We start from the raw sequence: 11,778 nt of genomic DNA, 5'->3' as shown, positions 1-11,778 counted from the left end.
GAGCTGGGGGAACAAGTCTTTGAGTCCCTTGTCTGGCATATGGAGCCCTGCAACAAAAGGGCCCTTGTGGAGAAAACACAAAGCAGGTCGGTCCATTTCCAGAGGGGGTGAAGTCAGAGTGGCAGTAAAGCCGAGATGATAGTTTGAGGGGGAAGGAAACTTCTCTTCTGATGGGAACACATGCTGACCGAACAGGAAGACGTGCTACGACAAGTTATCTGTACATCTGAATATGGATCAAAGGGATATTGGCCTCTTTTGACCTCCAATAAGCAAGCGACCAATAAAGTATGTTTCCATGTGTGTGAAAGTTGTTTTTACTCCAAAGCCCAAAAATCCCTTGTGAAAAAGTGCACTTCAAAAAACTTTTTCCAAACTACTTATTATGGAAATAATGTGCTTATAAAGAATATACTTGAGTGTGAAATTAATGCAATGTATTTGGACACTTAATTGCATGTTATTTACACTTTAATGGAGTCGTTTAACTAGTTGCTTATTAGCATACATATTAATATTGGCTGTTTATTATAAAGCACATATTAATTCTGCATGACTATATTCTACATTCTTAATCAATACCTAAACTTAACAACTATCTTACAAACTATTAATACGCAGTAAATTAGGAGTTCATTAAGGGAAAAGTAGTAGTTAATAGTTTATGTGTGTATACAAAAGTGTCACCAAATGTATTATAGTTTAAGTTTATATTACATGCAGTTAGTTGAACTTAAGTGTATTTTGTTTTGACCCACTTAAGTAGGACTTATGCACATCTTTGCATGTAATTTCACAATTATACACATAATTTGAAATTTAGTACATTTAAAGTACATTCATTTTAAATGTAATGTCAAATAACACTTTAGTTAAAATTATAATCAGGTAATTTCCGTGTGCTTTAAATAAGTGTACTTCTTTAAAACATGACAAAGCATCATTAACACATTTAAAATGTACTTTTAAAAGTGACATTTAATGTGACATTAAGTGCACTTTTAAAAAACTGTGTATTTGAGTGTACGAAATATAGTCGTGAAAGTGTACACTTTTTAAGTGGCTTTATTTCATTAATATGATATTATCTCCAAGTACAGTATTTTAAAAATGATATATGTGCACTTCTTTTCACAAATGATATTAGTTTCAAACTATCAACTCATCTTTTTGTGCTGTATTACATACATTTTTCTAAAGGCCTAAGGCTGATTCAGTTGTGACAACTTACCCCATATATTGTTCTGTAAACAGTAACTTTTTTGTAGACTTTTAAGGCACAGTACGTGCCTAACTGACTTTCAAACATAGCCCCACCTTGATAAATATTCACTGGAGTAAAGAGTGTGTATAGTGCATAGTCACTGAACAGCTAAATGATCGTTTAATGCTTTCTGAGGAGCTCAGTGTACATGTTTACAAGACGGGGCTCCTAAAACATGTTATTTCAAAACCACATTTCTGAGAGGGTCATTATCTGTTCTCATCCACAGACAATTATCACGATGACTTGGTGGGTTTGTTCTCAAAATCATTTAGTGTTAATGGGGCTCAGAGAAGCAGCATTCCATATCAAACAGTTCGTTAAAGCGGCTGCGCTGAGAGCCAGCAGAGAGCTGGTCAAAACCTCACAGCTACAGTTTAACCTCCTAAACGGCTGGAGGGTGGGTGCTGATAACCCACTTGTTTTTCTGCCTTATGTAAGACGTCTATAAGTAGCCCAGCGACTTTCACATTACTTCCTGTCTATGAACAAAAAAACGAGCAGATTTTACCCTTCTGTCTGGCAAGGGTTCAGTATCAGACACTTTCGTTAGTTGACTTAGGCCTTATTTATAGCTCACATTTAGTTCCACATTTACTATCACAATTATTTAAAAGGAAATATATACACAACTGTTTAAAAGTTTGGGGTCGGTAACATTGTTTGGTCACACTTTAGTTTAGGGTTCATATATATATATATATATATTTTATTCTGGCATTATTTTATAACATCATATATCAACATAGTGCAAAATGGTATTAAAATTATGTGTTGAAGTCATTGCTTTGTTATGAGAAAGAATGTCCGGAAAAATGAATTTCATTGATGTCATTTGGAGTAACCAATATTAAGGGACCATTTTGGATCAAGTCATGCGGTCAGTATCATGTGACAGGATGTGACATCATTCAGACACCTGCAAAGGACCACATGGTCATGAAGCAAAGTAACTCACTCTCTTTTAACTATTTGAAAAATTCATGTTTTCACTTGATCATACGCATGTCCCGAAACATCAGATCATTTGGTGCAACCGCTATAAAACATGGAAAATGCAGTAATATTTTAAAAACTTGTACTAAATATAAAATGTTTGATTGTTCTTTTGCTATCTAGCTAGATATCAGCCTGTTAGCGTTGTTTAAAAATATTGTCATTTGGTATAACCAAAAGTATCATTCGGTAAAACCGAATTTTTGGTTAAACCGAATGACTTTTTGTTGACAAATTTTGTCCATATTGTAAAAAATGACAAAAGCAGTGCTAATTGATTATAAAAGCCACATAATCTCATTGTTAACACTTAATAAAACTTCAAATTTAATTATATCTCCATTATGGTATATATACATTTATTACATTTTAAGATATTTTAATCACAAATTAAGTGGCTGTATTTGCCTTTGGACGGTTAAACCGAATGACCTTTTGACACTTCAAAACTTTTAAAATACATTAATATGTGGCAAAATATAATTAAAACCTTTTGGATTCAATAAAAGAGATCTAGTTGTACTACCTTACATACTTTGGATGTCATATCTTTGTTTTTTTATTATTATTAAGGCCTATATATATCAAGAAGGAGCACAACACCCATCCCAGGTCTCCAGGAGGCCTTTATGTCGTGTAATTGTCCTTTTTTTAAGCTCCTTTTCAACCAAAAAGCCCATCATTGTGCAATTGCCTCTATCTTCTCTATTTTGTCTTTTGACATGAGTCTCAAAAGAACTTATTCAGGCCTGCTGAGCACAATACCTGCAATTAAATCAGCACAAACACTGAGAGTCTGAGTTTAGAATAAAAGACACGAGTGAATGTGTTGCATTAGTGTCTGGTATCCAAAACAGTGCTTTCAAAGCACGTCCTATCTCTAGTGTACTTTTTTGTACAAAGACAATAGGCCTCTCCTGCTTTAATCTGGCTCACTTACACTTTGGTGAAAACAAATAAAGCCTTTGCTTTCAGTTGTGCATCTCCCTGCCCAAATTTAACTGTCTTTATCAGTCACAAAACAACAAGTGCTCATAGCAGAACTGTATGAGGTGTTGACGCTCCACTATGTGATAAGACACATTGTGTGTTAAAGGGACAGTGGTGTCTTTTGACCACACATCAGCTTTGCTAATATTTGAAGTGTCTTGTTTCACAAGAGTTGATGTGGTGAGAACGGCTCGTGGTTTCTTTTCATGGTCAGATGTAAATGCAAGAATGATGAAGAAGGGAAAGCAAAACTATACCAGAAACGAAAAAAAAAAAAAAATAGAAAGTAACAGAAGTTAACTAATTTACATGTTCCAGATCTCAACCACATGTCGTTCATATCTTCCAAAAGAAGACATTTTCAAGACCTTACAATGAAAGTTTATGGGGTCCAAAACAGCACTGGACCCAATTGACTTTCATTGTGATGGCAGGATCTAACAACCTGCTCAGAAACACTACTGACTCAAAAGTGCAGTACGGTTATCAACAAACCACTGTATAATCCTCACACTAAACCTTACTGCTGGAAATCATTGACTCAAAATTGGTGATAATGGACTATTATGTACAGATGACTAATCGGTTTAATGCAGCTGAACGGTCTTGGATCTCTGTAATGAATTATGACACTGCCTCGTTTTCATTCCTCCCAGGGGTTTCCCAGGGACTCCCATCCCTGTGAGGCTGATTTTGGGCTACGACTGCCCACTTGATTTGCCCCATCAAGTATGATGAGGTGTCTCACAATGACAATGACGGTAGTGAAAATGGCCTCAGGTTAGGAGTCATTTACAGCTGAATACAACAAATAGAGGAGAGATAACTGTATTTACTAACGTTCATTTTAATGTTGCAGACAGAACCTAATGCTAACTTGAGAAGCAAAGCCTATTCTGAGAGATTTTAGTTCAAGGATTTTTTAGCTTGTGAATTTAAGATACATTTTTAGTGGTTTTAGTTAACTAACAACCCTGTTTGGAGCTACTTTAAAAGTAATCTAAACTTCCTTCATGTAAATCCACCATGATTTAAAATATCATCTGAGATGTCTTAAAGTTTGCTCTTTTGTGAAATCCTCCACAAACTTTCCTCACTCTTGAAGGGGTGTGAACCCAGCACTAAAACACGCCTCTTCAAAAGCTGGGCGGGGTTAGAAGTTTCTGCTTATAAAATGAGATTCCAACAGTGGGGTTGTAACAGAAGCAGAGCTTGACATCAGTTGTTGAGCAGTTCAACACATCCTTAACTGGACATAAAGAATCACAGCCAGGCATCTTGAAAATGCCGTCAAATTTCCTCACGCCCTTCCTTGAGTTGGATGACGAATTTTGCAAGGTAAGAATATGAACTTTGTTTCTTGAACTTAAACATTAAGCATTCAAATCAATTTATAAGGACAGTTCAGTCATCATTTACTAAATGCAATGTTGTTCCAAAACTTTCTTTCTTCTGTGGAAAACAAAAGAAGAATGTCTTTTTTTGCATGTACTTGAAATGCACGTCAATGTGATCCTTAACTGCACATAAAGACAAGCCAAAACAATCCCTTTAAGGGTTTGTGTTTCTTCATGCTTTCCCATAGTTGCTTATTTGCTTCACTGAAACTTGTGCACTACAACTATACTGAGGTCTCTCTCTCTCTCTCTCTCTCTGTTCCCAGAGCTTCCGCGGTATTGACCTAACAGATGCCACACAGAAGCAGCGTGTGGTGGGATTCCAGCGCAGACACTCCCTGTGCCCGGTGACTCTTCCCAACTCTAAATTCAACAGCAACGACAGCAGCCCGTGGCCTCTGCCGGCCATCAGCCAGCACTGGAGCCGCGAGCCGAAGCAGCAGCTGCCGCGCTCCTCTCTAAACCACATCCCCTTCAGAGTAGACCGCTCCGTGAGCATGATCGAGGGTCACGTGAGCGCTCTGGCGGCCTGCGAGAGCCCGACAGCCAGCCCTCTTCCGCCACCGCCCGGTCTCAGCATCAGCAACAGCTCCCTGTCCCCCTCAAAGATACTCGGCACGACCTCAACCGCGCCCCTGTCTACTCGCTACAAGACGGAGCTCTGCCGTACGTACGAGGAAAGCGGCACCTGCAAGTACGGGGCCAAATGCCAGTTCGCACACGGCATGGAAGAGCTGCGAGGCCTCAACCGGCATCCCAAGTACAAGACCGAGCCGTGTCGCACCTTTCACACCATCGGATTCTGCCCCTACGGCGCCCGCTGTCACTTCATACACAACGCGGACGAGCAGCAAGGCCTTTTGGAGAGCACGCACGGACAGAAGAGCGTCCGAGAGCGACCGCAGCTCCGCCAGAGCGTCAGCTTCAGCGGCTTCTCCTCGCAACCTCAAACCCTCGGCGGTTTCCACGCCGTACCGGACGCCCTGGCCTTCTCCAGATCGTCGTCGGTGTCCCCGCCGCCGTCCACAGGTAGTCCCGAACTGCTGTCCCCTCTGTTCCCCGAGCCCGGGACCCTAAAACACAGCCATCCGTTCGCAGATCTGGGTGCCAACGGGAGCTTCTACGCCATCAGCGACTCGGAGAGCGTGCAAAACCTGGCATACGCGCTCACGGGCCTGTCGGCTCTGCAGCGGAGCGCGTCTGCGGACTCTCTTTCCGACCAGGACGACTACACCAGCTCCAGCAGCCTGAGCGGCTGCGACTCTCCCGGCATCGAGGGCAGGCGTCTGCCCATCTTCAGCCGCCTGTCTGTCTCAGACGACTAGAAACCATTACCTGTGCATATTGCATGCTCACTCACTTGATTCGTAAAGCGCTCCATGTGAAAGTTGACGAACGCAAGAAACTTTGTTGACAATGTATACTGTTGTATACCAGTTCGAAGCTGCAGTGGGAACTTCACTTTAGGTTTATTTGCTTTGGGAGTTGTTCTGCAGTGTTTTGTCTGTAGGACGAACCTTCCCAAGGCACCCATCTGTAGTCTAACCAAAGCCGAGCAACTTAGAGTATATACATCTAGTGTAACGTCTAACCCGCTCCCTGAACATACTGTAGCCTTTAGTTAAGGCATTTTTAAATGGACAGTATTACCATGTAGTTTAACCGTAGTGCTTTCTAAAAAAAAACAAAAACTATTTATTGCTTTTTTGTAATATGCATTGCTTGCAGTTTTGTTTTGTATGCATTTCGAAGAAGGAACAATGTAGATGAGGCTTTTTTTTGTTTGTTTCTTTGAGCCCGTTTGTCTGCTTTGCACGAGCTATCTCTTAGCTTTAATGAAGACCAGCTGCACAGAGTCTCAATGTTGGAATCTCAGGATCATTTTAAAGTGCTATCGATACACTCCACTGTCCTGTATCTCAGTGATAATAGTCAGAGATATCCACAAGGAAGAGTCAAAAATGTTCATATGCAAGCCAACATGAATGTGAAAATGACAATGTACCAGAAAGAAGTCAAGCTATACCACGGCCTTCGTCTTCTGCACTCTTATTTTTTATTTAAGAGGCGAAACTTGTCATTTGCAAATAACATGAACTGTGAGTTCTGATGTCCGTAGGTTGTGTTTTATATTGTCTTTTTTTTTGCCTTGTGAAAAGACACGCTTTTGCCTTTTGTTAACTTAAAACTTATTTATTTCGTTTTTTCGAAAAGTGGGAAAACTGTATATTGTGTTGTGCTTTCGTTTCATGTTTGTTTATATATAATTTAAATGAACTGTTTACATTCCATGGGATGGCAATGCCCATTTTCATTATAATATATTGTTTTAAAATAAACTTTCAAGGGAACAAAAGATTCTTTGCCTCCTTCCTTTCGAATGAACTGCTGACCGTTTTGCTCTCTTCTGGTGAAACTTCTTCGCTCGCATTTAATTTTAAACACGACTCAAAAGCGGTTGAATGCTGCTCCTTCCATCTGCCTCCTTGAAAGAAAGAAAAATGCATACTTGACAGCTCTTTTAATTATTCAAGCTGAAAACACACACAAAGGACAAGTGAACAGATGAAGGCTTTTGTGTGTTGCTTTGCTCATTGTTCCTGCATTTGTGCATGGAAGGCTAAGAAACATCCCACTGTCACACACGGTCATGGACAATAGCCAAAGGTCTCGCAGCCTTTCATTGAGACCAGGCTGGGCAGTAAATGAAATGCAGGGGCATTTCTCACATCAGGGCTCCTTTGTGAGGCAACTCTCCCTTTTCTTAACAACATCTGTATGCTAATGATGCGGCAGAAGGGAGGAGTGATTTGCAAGTCTATTGCAGAGCGGTAGGTCTTCGGAGCAGCTTACCAGACACTGCTGGGTACACAGATGCAACCGAGAGAGGGGTGGGGGTGTTTATCTGGGTACCCTAATCACTTATGTTCAGAAGCAGACGGAAACTCCATAAAACATGATTTCACTGTTTACGTTCTCAGTTCAGATCACCACAGTCTGACGACTACTTGCACAATCCTTCCATTTTAACATCCGAATGCACTCTGGTGTGTGTTTTTTTAGTAAAATATATAAAGCTTTGATATCTACTCTGTGTCTTTCCTCCAAATCTCTGTAAAAGGGTTTTCAAGGGCAACTCATGCAACACACTTAGTTTGAAGCTACTGCCACCTTGTGGTTTATATGTGAAAAAAAGAAACACACGCACACACAGGCTCTGTCTGGGATATTCATAAGTTTGGGAAAGCTATAATATTCCTTTGGACAGGACACTACAGTCCAGGCAAAACCACTGTTTTTCAGGCACTGCTCAATTTTGAGATTTTGCTTCCATAGCTTGTCTTCTTTCAGATTAGAGGAAAGGAAACATCCAAAATACACAAAGGCGATGAGTTTTTTTCCCCACTTCAGCAGCTTTACACACACAAAACTTTACAGTTTTATTCCTATCAATATTCTGAATGTTTTTTCTGTGGGGTTAAAAAGATAAAAAAACAGATCCAAAATCCACTCGGTAAAAACTTTTAACTCTTATACAAAACGAAACAAGAATTTTAAAGAATTTTTCAGATTCCTGTTCTGGAAATTAGTGCATGTTTAAATACACAATGCCTCATCTACATAATTAAACACAACTTTTAGGAAACTTGTAATACAACATTTTCTTAATGTACTGTGATTAATCAGCTGGGATAAATACATGTTTTCTCAATACTTTGGGTATCTTGAAATGATGCAGTTCTCCTTTCAACCACACGAGGTCAGCATAATTTAAATCAGAGAGAAATATCCCACATCTCTCCCACTGGATTAACAAACTGCTGGCTAATAACAAGATAGAATCTGTCTTCCTCAGGAAGGTTCAGTCGCCTGTTAAGAATCTCAGGGCTAGACTAATACTTTAAAACAAAGAGATCTATTCATTCTGAGATGTACAAATCTGCCACAGAGATCAAGGTATATATATATATATATATACAGTACAGTCCAAAAGTTTGGAACCACTAAGATTTTTAATGTTTTTAAAAGAAGTTTTGTCTGCTCACCAAGGCTACATTTATTTAATTAAAAATACAGTAAAAAACAGTAATATTGTGAAATATTATTACAATTTAAAATAACTGTTTTCTATTTGAATATATTTCACAAAGTAATTTATTCCTGTGATGCAAAGCTGAATTTTCAGCATCATTACTCCAGTCTTCAGTGTCACATGATCCTTCAGAAATCATTCTAATATGATGATCTGCTGCTCAAGAAACATTTAATGTGTACAATTGTACAAAATATTTGTGTACAATATTTTTTTTCAGGATTATTTGATGAATAGAAAGTTCAAAAGAACAGTGTTTATCTGAAATCTAAACTTTAAGTATTTAAGTATCAGAATATGTACATGACTGTGAAAGCAAATCGTGACTTTAAAAGAGGAAACATTAATGGGTGCCATCACTTTTGTAATCCCTTGTGAAAAAGAAATGTGCTTAATTGTATTAAATTTACACTTGTAGTGTACTTCAAAACTGTACTTGCAGATAATGAAATAAAAGGCCACTTAAGTGCACTTAAAGAAAGTTCACTTTCATGACTGCTTCTTAATTAAGTACAATTTTAAAATGTGCACCTTAATAATGGAAAATGAATGGGCTGTATTAAAATTTCAAAGACAATAGTTATGAAATTACATATAGCCTATATATTTAAGTACTTAAGTGTCAAAAAGCACTCTAAGGTTCAGAGCGCGTATCAAACTGCCAAAGTCACGTGAACCATTGAAATTTCGAAACACTTATGATGTAACGAAGCCTCGTTTACTGAAATCACATGACTTTGGAAGTTTGATACACGCTCCGAACCACTGATTCGAAACAAAAGTTTGTAAAGCTTCAAAGCTTCATGAAGCAGTGTTTTGAAATCACACATCACTCAATATTGTTGAATAAAGCCGTTATTTTGTTTTTGTTTTGGTGCACGAAAAGTATTATCATCACTTTATAACATTAAGGTTGAACCACTGTAGTCACATGAACTGTAGACTTTAGTACCTTTCTGGGCGTTTGAAAGTGTAATTGAACTTGCTGTCAATGCAGGCCTCACTGAGCCATTGGATTTTATCAAAAATATCTTAATTTGTGTTCCAAAGATGAATGAAGGTCTTAGGGTGTGGAATTTATTTATTTACTAGGTGCACTGGAAGGATTGGCCCTCTGGCTTGTCAATCACTGCCATGACGTTCCTTGCGTGAGACGTGCGTGGCTGCGCGCTCCAGTAACTTTCCACACTCCACAGGCGCCGCATGCAATGTTTTTGTCAGGAGACAGGAGTAACAACTGCAGATTATGAGTTACGGTGAGTCCGACATAATGAATCCACTAACACAACACAGCGAATGCCGGTGGTAAACACTCGTGTTCCAATACTCGTGCACGAGTTTTGGGAGGCGTTCCCTCGAAATGAGCTGTGAAGGAGGGGGGTTGTTCTTACGCATGCGCTCATTTCAAAAACTCACTAACAGTCTTTGGTTTCTCAGTCGACGAAAAGATCCTCTTTAGCACCTTTAATGACAGAATTTTTATTTTTGGGTGAGCTAAACCTTTAATATAAATTTAAACTTTTTTACTAGGGACAGTTAAATGTTGCATATAATGGTGCAAGTTTCCAGAGGTGTAAAATAAAAGAAAATAGCGCCATCTGCCTGTATAATAATGTTACAAACATTACAGACAAACTTTGGGAATGATAGATCTTTGTGAAACACATTTTATTCTGCCTTCTGTTTGTGGTGTGGAAAAAGTGTCTAGCAGCATCTCACACACACACACACACACACACACACAATCCACTCATTTCCTCTTAACAGAAGTTCCTGTGAGAATGAACAGAGCGTAGAGTTCAAATATCAGATGTCCCATGTGTGACCAACTACTATTTCTATCATTAAACTATATAAATTGCACATAGAGTATAACCACACATGGTAAACATTATTTTAAGCATCATGTAATGAAGAGATGTAGTATAAACAATAGCAACAACACAACGGGTACACTCACATTATTCGAGGAAGTGAGATGTTGTTATGGGTGACTAATATAGCCATCACATGCCCTCTAAAGTTCTCACACATTGATATTATTATTTCTGCCTGATGACATGTCTTATTCAGTATGGGGCTAGGGCTGTGTCTCTGTAACTATAAGATTTTGAATAAAAATAAAGTTTGTTTTGTTTCTCAATTGTTGTTTTTTTGGTTTAACCTTTCCAACTCCACCAACCCTTATATGGGTTTGAAAACCACATTATAATGTTTACACATACATTTTAAAGGCTTCCCTATGGTATCACCCCATATTTGGTATCATGTGATTACACATGGGCCTACACATAACTAAATAAACAAATAAAGACTTTGCAGTGCAATTTCACGAGAAATAGCAGAGAAGCTCATTAGTGCATAATTACACTTTAGTCAAGTCACCTTTATTTAACGCTTTTTACAATGCAGATTGTTTCAAAGCAGCTTTACAGTGATAGCAGGAACATAGTGTCATTGTCCAGCTTAAGTAAGTTCAGTGTTGATTCATTTCCAATGTAAAAAATCATTAGTTATTTATTTAGTACATTTATCTCCACAGCAGCTTTAGAGAAAACAGTGATGTCATCGTCCAACTTTGTTCAGTCCGCATACAATGGTGTCAATGCAGGCAGATCAGTGTTGTCACTTTAGTGTCTTTGTTTCCCTATAGCGACAAAGTCTGAGATCATGTGCCATAACCCCCCCCCCAAAAAAAAGTCAAGCTCAAGTCCATCTATAAAACACAAGATGCTCTCCAAGGCTCAATGGCAAATATGGGGGGAAAAATTGATAATTCAGGCGAAAAAAAATGGGATCAGTGTGTCTTTGGGTTGGGAGGCACGAATGGGTGTCCCTTGCTTTGCCACACTGAAGGTGGCACCCTATGCATACTGTATAGGCCTACAGGCAAACAGATGCACCCAGAATCGCCACTGAGAACCAGCTTTGCTATAATAGATGCAAATTCCTCACCTTTCAGTGACAACTCACCTTTTTGAGATCAAAATATGTCACCTATGGGATTTTTAATAGATCCAATAAAAAGTGTTTTATAG

General features: G+C 38.7%; 1 protein-coding gene across 1 annotated transcript; it reads left to right on the top strand.

Annotated features, from left to right (window-relative positions):
* The first annotated feature begins 4,431 nt into the window (after nucleotides 1-4,431).
* Nucleotides 4,432-7,715, top strand: LOC125254492 (mRNA decay activator protein ZFP36L1). The gene is made up of 2 exons (XM_048169122.1): nucleotides 4,432-4,588; nucleotides 4,914-7,715. The coding sequence occupies exons 1-2, from the start codon at nucleotides 4,535-4,537 to the stop codon at nucleotides 5,970-5,972; spliced, it is 1,113 nt and encodes a 370-aa protein (XP_048025079.1). The 5' UTR covers nucleotides 4,432-4,534; the 3' UTR covers nucleotides 5,973-7,715.
* The last annotated feature ends 4,063 nt before the right edge of the window (nucleotides 7,716-11,778 follow it).

The sequence above is a fragment of the Megalobrama amblycephala genome, linkage group LG19, assembly GCF_018812025.1.
Source record: "Megalobrama amblycephala isolate DHTTF-2021 linkage group LG19, ASM1881202v1, whole genome shotgun sequence".
Lineage (NCBI taxonomy): Eukaryota > Metazoa > Chordata > Actinopteri > Cypriniformes > Xenocyprididae > Megalobrama > Megalobrama amblycephala.
This window is presented reverse-complemented; position numbering and strand designations above follow the sequence as displayed.

What these genes read in the sequence shown, in the direction of transcription:
- LOC125254492 (XM_048169122.1), top strand. Translation starts at nt 4,535, where the DNA reads ATGCCGTCAAATTTCCTCACGCCCTTCCTTGAGTTGGATGACGAATTT. An exon ending in TGGATGACGAATTTTGCAAG is followed by an intron (nt 4,589 to 4,913) that starts GTAAGAATATGA and finishes CTCTGTTCCCAG; the next exon opens with AGCTTCCGCGGTATTGACCT.